This window comes from Ornithodoros turicata, chromosome 10 (assembly GCF_037126465.1).
Source record: "Ornithodoros turicata isolate Travis chromosome 10, ASM3712646v1, whole genome shotgun sequence".
NCBI lineage: Eukaryota > Metazoa > Arthropoda > Arachnida > Ixodida > Argasidae > Ornithodoros > Ornithodoros turicata.
The window spans coordinates 33,631,330-33,647,968 of record NC_088210.1 but is presented as its reverse complement, the minus strand read 5'-3'; the positions used below and the strand labels follow the sequence as shown (position 1 = coordinate 33,647,968).

General features: G+C 46.3%; 4 protein-coding genes across 4 annotated transcripts; all 4 read left to right on the top strand.

The window, feature by feature from the left end:
- Positions 1-3,017: 3,017 nt before the first annotated feature.
- LOC135369971 (cystatin-1-like) lies at positions 3,018-4,423 on the top strand. Its single transcript, XM_064603600.1, has 3 exons — positions 3,018-3,401; positions 3,944-4,051; positions 4,118-4,423. The coding sequence occupies exons 1-3, from the start codon at positions 3,153-3,155 to the stop codon at positions 4,196-4,198; spliced, it is 438 nt and encodes a 145-aa protein (XP_064459670.1). The 5' UTR covers positions 3,018-3,152; the 3' UTR covers positions 4,199-4,423.
- Positions 4,424-6,616: 2,193 nt separating this feature from the next.
- On the top strand, positions 6,617-8,391 carry LOC135369974 (cystatin-1-like). The gene is made up of 3 exons (XM_064603603.1): positions 6,617-6,858; positions 7,765-7,872; positions 8,096-8,391. The coding sequence occupies exons 1-3, from the start codon at positions 6,649-6,651 to the stop codon at positions 8,171-8,173; spliced, it is 396 nt and encodes a 131-aa protein (XP_064459673.1). The 5' UTR covers positions 6,617-6,648; the 3' UTR covers positions 8,174-8,391.
- A 1,872-nt stretch (positions 8,392-10,263) lies between these two features.
- LOC135369970 (cystatin-1-like) lies at positions 10,264-12,036 on the top strand. Its single transcript, XM_064603599.1, has 3 exons — positions 10,264-10,527; positions 11,402-11,509; positions 11,725-12,036. Exons 1-3 carry the CDS (start codon positions 10,276-10,278, stop codon positions 11,800-11,802), a joined length of 438 nt encoding a protein of 145 aa, XP_064459669.1. The 5' UTR covers positions 10,264-10,275; the 3' UTR covers positions 11,803-12,036.
- Positions 12,037-14,465: 2,429 nt separating this feature from the next.
- On the top strand, positions 14,466-16,153 carry LOC135369972 (cystatin-1-like). The gene is made up of 3 exons (XM_064603601.1): positions 14,466-14,772; positions 15,516-15,623; positions 15,687-16,153. Exons 1-3 carry the CDS (start codon positions 14,545-14,547, stop codon positions 15,765-15,767), a joined length of 417 nt encoding a protein of 138 aa, XP_064459671.1. The 5' UTR covers positions 14,466-14,544; the 3' UTR covers positions 15,768-16,153.
- Positions 16,154-16,639: the final 486 nt, after the last annotated feature.

Below are 16,639 nucleotides of genomic sequence, written 5' to 3'. Positions count from 1 at the left end.
TGTCGATCATTTATTCATTTGTATCACTCGGGGGAACACGATGTGCGTGCATTTCATGGGAACCAGCGGCGATATACCTATATTTCCTCCCGGAGTTCACCCAGGACACATACTAAACCCCCTGTCTCCCAATCCTTCGCAACATATAAGTACAAACGTCTCTACATATTTCATGGTCACAGTTGCATCGCGGTGATGAGAGTTACAGAAGGAGTTACCCAAGCAGCACAATATACAGTGAATCCTCGTTAATATGACCCCCGATAATCTGACATACGCGCTTTACGACCATACTCCTGGGGAACAATGCAGTGAAGCCTCTGCAAACATCCCCCGTTAATATGACAGTTCCGCATTATGACCAAAATTTTCGGGAACGTCCATGGTCATAATAACGAGGGTCCACTGTATGTGGTTAGCAGATGTCTCTCTTATCTGTGCCGTGCTCCGTTTCGCAGAGATTACCAGACGAAAGACAACTTTGGTCTACCAGTCCCTCCTATGCGCTCGCACTCTCAGTGCATGGGGCTGCTCAGGTATACCGCCTCGACACGTGTTGCGCGCCATCGCAGAAGTTTTTTTCACGTCCAACTGAACTGGAAACGTGTCTCCTTTAGCACACACGCACGCACACATACACTGGATGATGATGATGAGGTGTGGGAGATTCCTTTAGCAGATATTAACAGGGGGTATTGTTTTCTCCATATCTCGGAACAGTCGCATGCCAACGACACAGATATGGTAACACGACGCTGTTACAGCGCGATTTGCATTCTAGTGCGGCTCGGAATTGTACACCCTAGGCAGCCACGTTAACGGAAAAAAAATTCAAATTATAATGGAATATTATCATGGTTAGACTAAGAACATTACGTATATTTATTTTATATATTGTTACGAAGAGGAAGAAATTCACGCCATTCTTTCACGCTCACTCTGTCATTAAATCATCCGTCCTATTCGTCCTTCCCTTTCTATTTATTCTTCGTTTTCTTTTGATTTTTTTAAATGGAATAGCATGCCGACCTTGGTCTGGCAGACCTTTCCATTCAATAAATATATATCCCCCCCCCCCCCCATAGATTCACATAGATCAAAGCATTGGTGAGAATCACGGAGATGCTCACTAAAAACGAGGGCAAAGAAAAAAAGAAAAAAGAAGGCGACTGCTGCGACCTGACCGTTGACGGCGCGACGGAGAAACTAGATGTGACGTCACGAGCAGGCCGCTTGTACAGGGTGCGGGAGGGAGACCGCTGTAATGCTTGTCACCAGCATCAAGGTCAAAGCGGGGGAAAGAAAGGTAAAACAAGAGGCGGGAACACTTCCTCCTCTCCACGCACTTCCCGTGCGCTCTTCTTTGCGACAATCAAGCAGGCAGGGCCAAAGCCGAATTTTTACTAATTTTTTTCGACTCTTTCTGTTGCGATACTGTGCATATAGTTTTTGTCGGGTCTGTGGTTATCCGCGGAGGACTTCACATTTCTGTTTAAAGAAAAGTGAGGTTCGCTTGGCAATTTTTCGATTGAAAAAAATAAATTTCCCTCAATTAAAAAATGTCCAAAGCCTTCCTAAATGGCGGCGAAAGTTTCCAGAAGATAATTGCCGAAAGTCCCATTGCCGAAATTGCCGAAATTTGCCGAAATTGCCGAAAGTCTCCGGCGAGTGCGACGCCAGTTAGAATTTTTTTATCACTTTAGGTGAAACACCCTGTATACAAAGCGATAACACGAACATCAACATCAACGACAGCGCAATGGCAACAATAAAGATACGGTACAGCGGCAATAATCAAGACATCACACTAATAACCGGATTCCAAGGAACTCCGCGCAGGGATCGGAACCGGTATTTTTTCCGTCCCGGTTCGGGTTCAGGCATATTGGTTCGGTTCGGGTTTAGCTCCGCTGAACCGAAATTATCAGCTTGAACCGGTTCAGGTATATCGGTTGGGTTCGGGTTCGGCTCCGGGAGAAAAAAAAAAGAAAAAGAAGCGGTCAGCGGTTGGGACACGATTGGATCCGTTACTTTTTTCGGTCCTGGCTTAACCGGTTCATCGGCAGTAATTTTGCTACATGAAAGCGAGCTTACCCTCACCGCACACGGCTGTAAGAGAAAGATGTGAGAGAGGTGTGGTAATGCTACCTCGCCACGACCACCTGCTTCACAGGACGAAGCAGTTTTGCATAGTTTCGGTTTCACTCTCTGTCGCTTCGTTGCACAAGATGGTCAGGGCATCCGAAGTGAGTAGCAGGGCTCTGATATTTTATTGTATTGCGCTCCCGTGGTCGTCTGCTGAAAACAAAAAGCGAAGCTTTTTGTCAGAACCCGGTCAGGACCCTCATTTGTTCCGGAAAAAAACTGGCGATACAGTCACAAACGTTTACTCTCATCTAGCATCGTACAAAAAATTATCAAAAAAAAAAAAAAAAAAGGTCGGTCGATAGTACAATTAGGTATTTAGCCTCTGAACCGATTCCCGAACTGGTAACCGTATCAATTTTTTTTTCGGTTCAGTTCCGGTTCGGTTCAAGAGAAGCAAAAAAAATGTTCGGGTTCGGTTCGATTCGGGTTCGATGGAAAATAACGGTTTTTCCGGTTTTCGGTTCGAGTTCAGTTCTGGTTCCGATCCTTGACTCTGCGCAATAAAATTCACGAGCGCAGTCTGAGCTGCATCCCTCTTGCTGGAGGGCCAGACACCTAACGCCTTATCAATCAATCAATGATCAAAAGGTCTACCGTCCAGTCGGTCGAGACCAGCCTTCGATGATTACGTTGTGATAGCAGGAAACAATGGTCGCGCATATTTCCGAAGCTCCGATTCCCGGTATAGAACGTGGGAAAAAATGCGCTGTCGTGTTGCGTTTCTTCGATAACCGCAGAGAAAAAAATTGGCCTTCATCCCAAGTGCACGGGCTCTCATCAGAAGACGATGGCAAGACCACGCGACCAATTTAAGATAATATTGAAACACGTGAGGACATTGTCAGGGGTACGAGGTTTTACTTCCTTCCTGGACAATACTCTGCCCGGCCGCATCCGAGAAACTATTGCACACGCTGCGATTTTCTACGAACGTTTCTTATCTAAAAGTGCTTCGTTCATACACGTGTCCATAACGGAGCGTAATATAAGTAGAGCTCGTTCTAATGAACCGACAGTCAAGACCATATAGTCGCGTTACGAAAATGATCCGCTTCACCGTGGTCGTCCTGGCTTTAGTCACCGTCTGTGTGGCGTCGAAGCCACGTCCACGACCACTTCTCGGTGGATGGAGGGATGTAGACCCAAAGTCCAGCCCCAAGTACTTGGAATTGGCTCACTTTGTAGTGGGATCGCAAACCAAAGGACTGGAATACTACAATACCGTCGTTGAAGTTACCAAAGCAAGGCAGCAGGTATTTCAGCGCAGTTTTTCTGTTTAATTTCTTTCTCTTTTTTTTTTCTTTTTCATTGAGCGGGTCCGTATTCAGGAGAGTTAGTGGGTAGAGGTCGTGTTGAGTACAAAACTATTCCATTACAATTTTCGCTCGACTTCATTAGAATGGATTAAGGGGATGGAGAATCTAAAGCGTGACTATATACGTATGTAGACGTTATAAGAATTCAATACGGTTTCTTGAGGTAGTTGCGAGGGCTTTGTTCCGCATACCTTCGAAATATCCCTCTCCTCTTGAAAAGAGCGCAACGCAGAACGAGAGAACGTCGTGACGTATGCTACTCCCCTCACGTGACCAGTGACGTACGGCGACACAGCTCAAGCAGGGCGCGAGCTATTCGAAAATATTTTGCACGGTGACTCCTAGTGGACAGCTTGATAAACGTGGCAGGGATTCCAGCCACGTTAAATATCCCCTCATTGCTCCTTTAAAGAGTCGGAGACTCTAAAGGGCGGCTACGCGTATAGATGTTATAATAATCCTATATACGGTTTCTTCAGGTAGTAGCTGGCATGAACTACAGGCTGACGCTCAAGGTGGTCCCATCCACTTGCAAGGTCGGCGAAGCTGAGTATAGCAGGGAACTTTGTCTGCCACAACCTGGTGCGGTAAGTGTACCGTTGAGTGAATGACTGCGTGCACGTGTGAGTGAAATGCTTTCCATTTCCACGCAGGCAACAAAGAGATGCGAAGCTCATCTATACGTGGTTCCGTGGAAGAACAAGAGGCAGGTCACTTCCTTCAGGTGCCACTAGGTTTTTCGTATAGCTGTGAACGGGTAACACAGGCAGCATGCATGCAGTTGTGACGGAACGAAGAAATTGACTGTTGCAACCCCCTGGGTTGCTAGCATCGATACACGAGCTATGTTTTGTACTATATGTGGTGTGAGGCGTATACGCACCACTTAGTGATAGCTGGAGCTTTTACGGCTTTTTAAAATCGAAACTTCTTCTGTAATAAATTGTATTTACAAAATAGTAGCGCCTGCCGATCCATTCATTTATTCATTCATATCACTCGGAGGAACACGAAGCGTCTGCATTTGATGGGAACAAGCGGTGATACATATACCTATTTCCTCCCGGAGTTCACCCAGGACACATACTAAACCCCCTGTCTCCCAATCCTTCGCAACATATAGCACGTACATCTGTACATATTTCATGGCCACCGTTGCTTCGCGGTGATGGGAGTTACAGAAGGAGTTACTCAAGCAGCACAATATATGCGGGTAGCGGATGTCTTATCAGTGCCCCGTTTCAATTAGCAGAGATGACCAGGCAAAAGACAACATCGGTCTACCAGTCCATGCACCCCTATGCGCTCGCACTCTCAGTGCATTCGGCTGCTTGGGTACTGCCTTTACACGTATATGGCGAGTCGTCACCTAAGTTTTCCACGTTCAAGTGGACACGTGTCTCCTATAACAAGGAGTATTGTTCTCTCCTTATCTCAGAACAATCGCATGCCGCAAGACACCGAATATGGAAACATGACGGAGCTGTTACATACATAAGATATGACGCTGTTACATAAACACAACTGCTTACAGCTTCATGAGAAACGGACTGCATACCAAAGACAAGACACGTTAACAGAGAAAATTCTAATTATAATGGAATATTATCATCGTTAGAATAAAGAACATTATGTGTATTTATTTTATACATCGTCACAAAGAGGGAGACAAAGAAGGAATTCACGCTCACTCTGTCATTAAAGGGATCTCATATAAAGAGATCCTCCAAATCTCTTTGCTTTCCTCCAAGTTTGCCGACGAATAGCTCAGGTAAGGCTAAGGCCAGACAGCCTTTCCCAAACGAAGGACGCATCGACAGGAGGCCCACCATCCCGCGGTACCACCAGCCGGGCTCCGACACGTACGCACACAGAGTATACAGGGCCGCGTATTTTTTTACGTCAGATGAAAGGTCTAACATCGGGCCATGTCCTGGCAAAATATAAATGAAATCAAAAAGGGCCTTTTCAAGAAACGGACGCGCGCAAAATCCTCGTTTTGTCAAAATATGCCTAAACATTTGCCTGTTTCAGCAGATACCTGTAGGAGGAATACACACGATAGATATATCAGATGAATGATCATTAAAAGCTTAGTGAACTGATACCAAGTATGGTAATGAGGGACATCCACAGCCAGAGAAATCGCACGTCGAAGTTCGAACAAAACTGCGCGAGAGAGCATGTTCGCCATTTTCTATAGCACAAACTATTGCACCTGCGCGCCAAAATTGGCGCTCGGACAGCTGGTCCGTGGGCTTACTACAACACACAAAAAGTTCACTACAATATCTTTTAAAAATCAGGAGATATACGCGTGCAAACACGGCAAAACGGCACTCGAATTCAGAATTCTTTTTTTTTTTCTTTCATGAAAGCTATTCGGTAGAAAGTACTTGTGTTACCGCTGTTGATCATCATGTACTATGAGATTCTAAATATATATTTAAAAAAAACTAATGAAAAATCCAGGAGGTCGATGGGACCTCCCTGCCTGAACTGACGTGAAACCGGCCAATAATGATGACATGGTGATTACGAAGTAATAGCAGGAAACAATGAGCGTGTATTTCCGAAGCTCCGATTCCCAGTATAATAGGCGACAAACGGCTGCTGTTTTTGAGTTTCTTCTATACTTTCCAAACCGCTGGAATGATGAACATTGGCTTTCATCCCAGGTGCACGGGGGAGGGGGATATGCTTATTATATTAAAAAAATATGAGGGAAAGGTTAGCCTGCGCTACGGCGGCTTGCTATTCCCAGTTTAGAAAGGAAAAAAAAATGAAAAAAGACAGACAAACGAAAAGGAAAACGAACACGAAATTGATCACAGTTCACCCAGAAGGCCACAGATCCGCAAGAACTGAACAAGTGACTTCGTCACCTGACTATGTTGTGTTGCGCCTAGCAGCGTAACTAGGTGCGCAGGCTGTCATCACAAGACAATGACAACACCACGCCAACAGGCGACCAATTTAAGATAATATTGAGACACATGAGGGCATTGTCTGGGGTATCCGGTTTACTTTCTGGACAATACTGTGCCCCGATATAGCCGCTACGAATGTCTCTTATCGAAACAAAGAGTGCTCGGTATACACACGTGTCCATAGCGGACCGTAGTATAAATAGAGCTCGTTCTAATGAACATGACAGTCAAGACCATATAGTCGCGTTACGAAAATGATCCGCTTCACCGTAGTCATCCTGGCGTTAGTCACTGTCTGTGTGGTGTCGAAGCCAGGTCCACGTCCATTTCTCGGTGGATGGAGGGATGTCGACCCAAAGTCCGACCCGAAGTACTTGGAATTGGCTCACTTTGCAGTGGGATCGCAAACCGAGGGACTGGAATACTACAATACCGTCGTTGAAGTTACCAAAGCCAGCGAACAGGTATCTGGTTCTGAGCGGGAAACTATAGGGCGTGGCGGGTCTCTTATACAGATTCTCACTTTGCTGGCTGCATGTTTACGTATGTGCTTCCGGGAAATTCCCTAGTTCCTTCACGACCTATGCGAGCCAAAAGGAAACCCCAGCGCTATCGACAATGAACTTTGACGAATCCTAAAAAGTGGGTGGGGTCTTTGGAAGCAGTCGCAAAGGGCGTGGCAAGCGAGCGCTTCTTGTGGGATCTCCGTACACTGTAAACTGAAAAACACCCTTATGGGTGTAAATGGCTTGTCCTATAACTGACTCCTCTTTTTATACCGTACATGGTCTGGAACACCCTTTTTAGAGGGTGTATTCCGTGTAAATCACCCCTGGAAAGGGCGCTTTTCTTTGAAAATGCCCTCCTTTGCACCCTTTAAACACCCTTCTAGGAGGGTGTAAGATCGTTAAACACCCTCCTAAAAAGGTGTATAAAGGGTGCAAAAGACGGCATTTTCAAGGAAAAGCACCCTTTCAAAGGGCGTTATACACGGGATACACCCTCTAAAAAGGGTGTTCCAGATCATACGGTGTAAAAAGAGGAGTCAATTATAGGACAAGCGATTTACACCCATAAGGGTGTTTTTCAGTTTACAGTGTACCTTTGATTCAAACCCACAACTACTGATCTAGATCCGACGGAATATTCTGTGTTCCCACGATGACCTAAGGAATCTCTCAGACCGCTGATTACTGATACGTTCCATAAGAACATAAATGTGCAAGGTATCGCGTAGTATTCTATATCAATATCAAGGTCACGAGGCGAGGCGTTCATGGGTCCAGTTCTGGAGCTCCGCACGCTCAAAAGCTCTTCTGCAACTGACGTCCCTTTTTTACTGAAATTGTTCATTCTTGTTTCTTCCTTAGCTGGTTGCTGGCATTAACTACAGGTTGACACTGAAGGTGGCGCCATCACTATGCAAGGTCGCCGAAACAAAGTACAACAGGGAGAGCTGTCAGCCAAAGCCTGATGCGGTGGGTGCTTCGGAATGGAATCTGTGCAGAAACGCAGAAGGCCATCCGAACGTCTATTCACGTGCACTTTGACTTGACATTATATCCTGTGATCCTGGATCTGGGACTGATATCCTGATCCAGGATATATGGACTTAGTTCCAAGGCGATCTCAGGACCTCCAGTTGGCGCTTCGGAGGTTGGTTGTGCTTACGAGCGAATTTAACGTGAAGTTTTTCCGCAGGAAACGAAAGAATGTGTGACCAAGATATACGACGTCCCTTGGGAGAACAAAACAGAAGTGACTTCCTTCAGTTGCTAAGCGTTCTCCTAGCAACGGATAGGACGTACAGAAGGGGCGCCGGATGAAGCTGAACAACAGCTGTCCTTCGAAGATGAAGTGCACAAATCCTCCTAAGCTACCTACGAGTTATGCCTAATGCCTAATTATATGGGACAACAACGTCGTCAATTTTATATAATTTCCCCCTGTTCCTGTACGATGCAATTTCATGAATAAATATAGTTTGTGAACTGCTACTTTCCAAGCATTGCATTTGCTTTGTGAAAGTTCTCACCGCCACTTTCCATTTGAGACCTGTACAGGTGCCATTGTGGTTTCAAATGGCTGTGCTCCGTTGGCAACACATGATGACTTCCAGTACTGCTCCCCCCTCCCCCTTCCAGACGCCCCTCCTCGCACACTTTGCGTTCTAGTATCTTGTACGTCGGCAAAGAACGAAGTTCTCCTAGCGCTCAAACAAATGTATTACAGTAAACCCTCGTTAATATGACCCCCGATAATCTGACATACGCGCTTTAGGACCATACTTCTGGGGAACAATGCAGTGAAACCTCTGCAAATTACCCCCCCCCCCCCCGTTAAATGACCAAAATTTTTGCGAACGACCATGGTCATTATAACGAGGATTCACTGTATTATGTCCTACCAGCTCCCGTGGCATAGTGGCAATAGGATGACCGCTTTTCACGCCGAGATTGGGAGGTGAAGTGGGTTCGAATCCCTGCCCTGGCTGTGCTGTCCGAGGTTTTCCCTGGTTTTTCCGGCACTTTCCAGACGAATTTCGGCACAGTTCCCCCTGAAGTCGGCACGCTAACACCAACTACCAACACCAACCTACGACACGCGGGAAATTTTTTTCTCTCTCTCTTTTCAATAATCTGACATGCAGTAAAATGCGTGTATCATGTGATGTACAACATACACCACCAGCTCTGGTGGCGCAGCGGTAACGCGTGCGCTTGGAGACTGGGAGGTCCGCGGTTCGAATCCGCGGGCCGGCTGTGCCGTCTGGGGTTTTTCCTGGGTTTCCCTCAGATGTGTAATAGGCGTATGGACGAGGTGTATGGCCTGAAGTCGGCCCATGGACGCAGCTATCCTCCCCCCGAGCGGATTCCGCTCGGTCTTCCACTTCACCCTTTCCTCTCCTCCTCTCCACCACTCCTTTCCCTTCCCGAGAAACATGCCGCCTAATCAGGCAGGCAAACCTCTCGGGTTCCTCCCAACGACACTCCTCCTCCAAATACACCAAATGTGTCGCAATATCTTGAAGCAGACGAAATCGTTCACAGAATATCTGGTGCAGAAGACATTCATTCCTGGATGTTTCCCACCAACCTACGGACGTTTCACCTTCGGCGGGCCATCAAGACAAAAGCGACACCCGGTGGACATGATTCCCGTTGCCAGCATTATCCCAGCAGGACTGTCCACGATCTTGCTACAGACTTATTCACAAACTGCTTTGTGTTCGTGTCGTTTCGTCCATCGTCTTATTTATTTCCCTTGCACTGAGTTTTTTTTTAAAATTCGTTTTAATCATGAACCAACCTGGCCGATTTTTAACCATCTTCAGTGCTTGTCAAATACCACGGCCAAAATGGCCACGGTCAAAATGGGGGGGGGGGGGGGAGATATGTTTATTATATAAAAAAATATGAGGGAAAGGTTAGCCTGCGCTACGGCGGCTCGCTATTCCCAGGGAAGAAAGGCAAAAAAGAAAAAAGAAAGACTAATAGAGATAAAAACGAACAAACAAAAAGGAAAACAAACACGAAATTGATCGCACAGTTCACCCAGAAGGCCACAGATCCGCTGGAACCGAACAAGTGCCTTTGTCACCTGACTATGTTGGGTGGGGCCTAGCAGCGTAACTCGGACATCACAAGACAATGACAACACCACGCCAACACGCGATCAAGTTAAGATAATATTGCAACACATGAGGGCATTGTCAGTGGTACAAGGTTTACTTTCTGGACAATACTGTGCCCCGATACAGCCGCATCCGAGAAGCTATTGCACACACTGCGATTGTCTACGAACGTCTCTTATCGAAACAAAGAGTGCTCGGTATACACACGTGTCCATAGCGGACCGTAGTATAAATAGAGCTCGCTCTAATGACCCGACAGTCAAGACCATATAGTCGCGTTACGAAAATGATCCGCCTCAGCGTAGTCGCCCTGGCTTTAGTCACCGTCTGTGTGGCGTCGAAGCCACGTCCAGTACGTCCACGCCTCGGTGGATGGCAGGAGGTCGACCCAAAGTCCAACCCGAAGTACTTGGAATTGGCTCACTTTGCAGTGGGATCGCAAACCCAAGGACTGGAATACTACAATACCGTCGTTGAAGTTACTAAAGCAAGCCAACAGGTATTTGTTTTTGAGCGGGAAACTATAGGGCGTGGCGGGTCTCTTATGCAGATTCCCACTTTGCTGGCTGCATATTTATGTATGTGCTTCTGGGAAATTCCCTAGTTCCTTCACGACCTATGCGAGCCAAAAGGAAACCCCAGCGCTATCGACAATGAACTTTGACGAATCCTAAAAAGTGGGTGGGGTCTGGGGTCTTTGGAAGCAGTCGCAAAGGGCGTGGCAAGCGAGCGCTTCTTGTGGGTATCTCCGTCGGAACAGCAATGCTATCACCGCTTCAGCAACTGTTGTCTGTATATATATACCTGGGTTACTGAGCTCAAAGGCCTCTCAAAGGTACAAGATTACTCAGCAAAAGACGTGACGAACCTCGAAGACCTTGTTTTTCAGCGTCCAAGATTGGAAGAATCTACCTTTGATTCAAACCCACAACTATTGATCCAGATCCGACGGAATATTCTGTGTTCCCACGATGACCTAAGCAATCTCTCAGACCGCCGATTACTGATACGCTTCTATAAGAACATAAGTGCAAAGTATCGCGTAGTATTTTATATCAATATCAAGGTCACGAGGCGAGGCGTTCATGGGTCCAGTTCTGGAGCTCCGCACGCTCAAAAGCTGATTGATTGATTTTAAAAGAAAAAAATGGAGATGGTAGTCTCGAGCCACTCGGGACTGGCTACTCCAGGACGCGTTATTAATAAAAGAAAGGGAAACTACACTAACCTCGACGCTTTGAAACGCTTTGAAAGAATAAATGAGAACATCATCACCGAGCTTGTCACCAAAAGCGAAGTCTCAAGGCACTAAAAACAAAGAGTGTCACTGACGGTTCATTTACTGAGATGGTTCATTGTTTCTTCTTCATTAGGTGGTAGCTGGCATGAACTACAGGTTGACACTGAAGGTGGCGCCATCAGTATGCAAGGTCGCCGAAACAGAGTACAACAGGGAGAGCTGTCAGCCACAGCCTGATGCGGTGGGTGCTTCGGAATGGAATCTGTGCAGAAACGCATCGGAACGTTTATTCCCGTGCACTTTTACTTCACATTATATTCTGTGATCCTGGATCTGGGCGTGATATCCTGATCCAGGATATATGAACTTAGTTCCTAGGTGATCACAGGACCTCCAGTTGACGCTTCGGAGGTTGGTTGTGCTTACGAGCGAATTTAACGTGAAGTTTTTCCGCAGGAAACGAAAGAATGTGTGACCAAGATATACGACGTCCCTTGGCAGAACAAAAGAGATGTGACTTCCTTCAGTTGCTAAGCGTTCTCCTAGCAACGGATAGGACAGGAGGGACACCGGATGAAGCTGAACAACAGCTGTCCTTCGAAGATGAAGTGCACAAATCCTCCTGAGCTACCTACGAGCTATATGCTTGGTGTGTTAGTAACTTAGTACTTGCCTAATGATATGGAACAACAACGTCGTCAATTTTATATAACTTCCCCCTGTTCCTTTATGATGTCATTTCATGAATAAATAGTCTCTGAATTGCTACTTTCCAAGCATTGCATTTGCTTTGTGAACATTCTCTCAGCCATTTTTCATTTGCGACCTGTACAGGTACCATTGTGGTTTCAAATGGCTGTGCTCCGTTGACAACACATGATGACTTCCAATGCTGCTCCTCCCCTCCCCCTTCCAGTCGCTCCTCCTCGCACACTTTGCGTTCTAGTATCTTGTACGTCGGCAAAGAACAAAGTTCTTTTAGCGCTCAAACAAATGTATTACAGTAAACCCTCGTTAATATGACCGCCGATAATCTGACATACGCGCTTTACGACCATGCTTCTGGGGAACAATGCAGTGAAACCTCTGCAAATCCCGCCCCCCCTCCCCCCGTTAATATGACAATTCCGCATTATGACCAAAATTTTCGCGAACGACCATGGTCATAATAACGAGGGTTCACTGTATTATGTCCTACCAGCTCCCGTGGCGTAGTGGTTAAGCTGATCGCCTTCCACGCCGAGACTGGGAGGTGAAGTGGGTTCGAATCCCTGCCCTGGCTGTGCTGTCAGAGGTTTTCCCTGGTTTTTCCGGCACTTTCCCGACGAATTTCGGCACTGTTCCCCCTGAAGTCGGCCCAGGACACATGCTGAACCCCCCTGTCCACCACTGCTTCCTGCGGTTCTACACTTCCATCTGTCCACGTGTGTATGCCGCTCATATAGCCACAGTTGCTTCGCGGCGCTAACGCGAAATTTAATTTAAAAAAAGACCGACCATTGTTGCCCATAATCCTAGTTGTCTCGTGACACAAACGCAGGAATTTCCTGAGCACACAACAACAAATGAATGAATAGTGACGATGCATGGCATGGGGTGCTTGCCCCGCGACGGTCGCAGTACCCTACACTCTTAAAAATGAACTTCACCGCATAGCATGCTCCTAGCCATAATCTTGATATGATATCGTTACCTGCCCTGATTTTTTTAAGAACGGAGGCGCACGCCTTTTTTTTGTGTGACACTTATGCTGTTCATAATTGTCACAAAAAGCGTACGCCTCCCGTTTTCAACGTATCAGTGAAGATACCGATATCATTTGAGATTATGGTCGGCTAGGAGCGTGCTATGCGGTGAGGTTCACTTTGCTCTCCCCTACGAACTCATGCACCCTCTACGCATCTCCACCTTTCATCCTCGATTCTCCATCCGTCTTCTCTCTCTCTTTTTTTTTTTTTTTTTTTGCTGTAGTCGTGACAGAGGCCAACAACGGCTCGGGTTCGGGTTCAGGCATATTAGTTCGGTTCGGGTTTAGCTCTGCTGAACCGAAATTATCAGCTTGAACCGGTTCAGATATATCGGTTCGGTTCAGGTTCGGCTCCGGGAGAAAAAAAAGAAAAAGCGGTCAGCGGTTGGGACACGATTGGAACCGTTACTTTTTTCGGGCCTGGTTTAACTGGTTCATCGGCAGTAACTTTGCTACATGAAAGCGAGCTTACCCTCATCGCACACGCTTGTAAGAGAAAGGTGCGAGAGAGGTGTGGTAATGCTACCTCGCCACGACCACTTGCTTCACAGGACGAAGCACTTTTGCATAGTTTCGGTTTCACTCTCTGTCTCTTCGTTGCACAAGATGGTCAGGGCATCTGAAGTGTGTAGGAGGGCTCTGACATTTTATTGTATTGCACTCCCGTGGTCGTCCGCTGAAAACGAAAAGCGAAGCCTTTTGGCAGAACCCGGTCAGGGCCCTCATTGTGTTCCGGCAAAAAACTGGCGATACAGTCAAAAACGTTTACTCTCATCTGGCATCCTACAAAAAATTATCGAATAAAAAAAAGGTCGGTCGATAGTACAATTAGGTATTTCGCCTCTGAACCGATTCCAGAACGGGTAACTGTATCGATTTTTTTTTTTTTTTTCAGTTCCGGTTCGGTTCAAGAGAAGCAAAAAAGAACATGTTCGGCCAGGTTCGGGTTCTATGGAAAATAACGGTTTTTCGGTTCGAGTTCAGTTCCCGTTCCGGTCCTTTTGACTGTGCGGCGAAATAAAATTCACGAGCGCAGTCAGAGCTGCATCCCTCTTGCTGGAGGGCCAGACACCTAACGCCTTATCAATCAATCAATCAATAATCAAAAGGTCTACCGAGAGCAGCCTTCAATGATTACGTTGTGATAGCAGGAAACAATGGTCGCGTATATTTCCGAAGCTCCGATTCCCGGAAGAACGTGAGAAAATCCGCGCTGTCTGTTGCGTTTCTTCGACGCTTTCCAAACCGCAGAGAAAAAAAAAAAGGCCTTCATCCCAAGTGCACCGGCTCTCATCCGAAGACGATGGCAAAACGACGCAGCCAATTTCAGATAATATTGGAACACGTGAGGGCTCTGTCAGGGGTACAAGGTTAACTTCCTGGCCCGGCCGCATCCGAGAAACTACTGCGCATGCCGCGATCTTCTACGAACGTTTCTTATCATACACGTGTCCATAAAGGAGCGGAATATAAGTAGAGCTCCTTCTAATGACCCGACATTCAAGACCATATCGTCGCGTTATACGAAAATGATCCGCTTCACCGTAGTCGTCCTGGCTTTAGTCACCGTCTGTGCCGCGACGTCGAAGCCACGTCCAGTACGTCCACGTCCACCACCAGTCCTCGGTGGATGGAGGGATGTTGACCCAAACTCCAGCCCGGAGTACTTGGAACTGGCTCACTTTGCAGTGGGATCGCAAACCAGAGGACTGGAATACTACAATACCGTAGTTGAAGTTACCAGAGCAAGGCAGCAGGTATTTCAGCGCCAGTTTTTCTTCTTTTTTTTTTCTTCTTCTTCTTTTTTGTTTTTTCATTGAGCGGGTCCGTATTCAGAAGAGGTAGTGGGTAGAGTTCGTGTCCCTTACAAAAACGTGAAATGATTTTCTAAAGAAACTCTATTGTATTGACTCTATAGACACATTAAATACTGTATAGAGAGTCTACAGAAATTCTAAGGAGATCCTGACGTGTCCCTACCGAGTTCTTACGGAATATTGGCCACCGTAATTCTATAGAAACTCTAGCGAGCTACTAATGAGAGAGTTTCTATCGCTTTTCTTTAGAATTCCTTTAGAGGTGTGTCGTGTGCTTTCAGCACCATAAATGTTGCATGCAAGCACATAAAACACGCATATGAGAAACAAGCTTTTTATTTATACTACTACTGGTTCCATTGAGAGCAACAGGGGGGGGGGGGGGGGGGGCTCCTCTTCAGTTGAGTATCAAAAGGGTATCTTCCACGTGTGTGAAATTCTTTTGACTCTCTACGGAGGAAACTCATTAGGACCTGATTTTCTATTGAGTTTCTATGGACTCAATAAAAATACATTTGGCTCTCTATAGGTACTCATTTGGCATTTTTGTAAGGGTTGAGTACAAAACTATTCCATTACAATTTTCGCTCGACTTCATTAGAATGGATTAAGAAGATGGAGACTCTAAAGCGTTGACTATATACGTATGTAGATGTTATAAGAATTCAATACGGTTTCTTCAGGTAGTTTCTGGCATGAAATACAGGCTGACGCTTACGGTGGTTCCATCCACTTGTAAGGTCGGCGAAGCTGAGTATAGCAGGGACCTTTGTCTGCCACAACCTGATGCGGTGAGTGACCGTTGAGTGAACGACTGAGTGCACGTGTGAGTGAAATGCTTTCCATTTTCGCAGCCAACAAAGCGATGCCGAGCTCAACTGTACGTGGTTCCGTGGCAGAACAAGAAGCAGGTCACTTCCTTCAGGTGCCGCTAGGTTTTTCGCATAACGGCGAAGAAGTAACGCAAGCAACAGTTGTGACTGCAGGAAGAAATTGACTGTTGCAACCCTCTGCACTCCTAGAAATGAACTTCACCGCAGTTATGCTGTTCATAATAGTAACAAAAAAGAAAAGGCATACGCCTCCCGCTTTCAACAGATAACGATAACATTCGAGATTATGGTTGGCTAGGAGCGTGCCATGCGGTGAAGTTCATTTCTAAGAGTGTGGGTGCATAGCCAGCATCGATACACCAGCTATGTTTGTACTATAGGTAAACATACTTAGCGTGGGGCGTACGCACCCACTTAGTCATAGCTAGAGCTTTTACGGGTTTTTTTAAATCGAAACTTCTTCTCTAATAAACTGTATTTACCAAGTAGTAGCGTCTGCCGATCGATTCATTTATTCATTCATGTCACTCGGAGGGACACGAAGCGTCCGCATTTGATGGGAACAGGCGATGATACAGTGAACCCTCATTATTACGACCATGCTCGTTCTCGAAAATTTTGGTCATAACGCGGAATTGTCATATTAACGGGAGGGGGGGGGGACAACAACAACATATATATTGTGATGATGAAGTGGGGAGGTTTTCCACTCTAGGAGTGGAAACGGGAGGGGATTTGCAGAGGTTCCACTGCATTGTTCTTCAAGAGCATGGTCATAAAGCGCGTATACGTATGTCAGATTATCGGGGGTCATATTAACGAGGGTTCCCTGCATACCTACTTCCTCCCGGAGTTCACCCAAGACACATACTAAATCCCCTGTCTTTTTTCTTCCTTTTCTTTTTCGTTTGCCCCTTCCCCCTTTTTTTTTTCGGAATAGCAAGCCGGCTCTTTGCCTGGCTAACCTTTCCTTT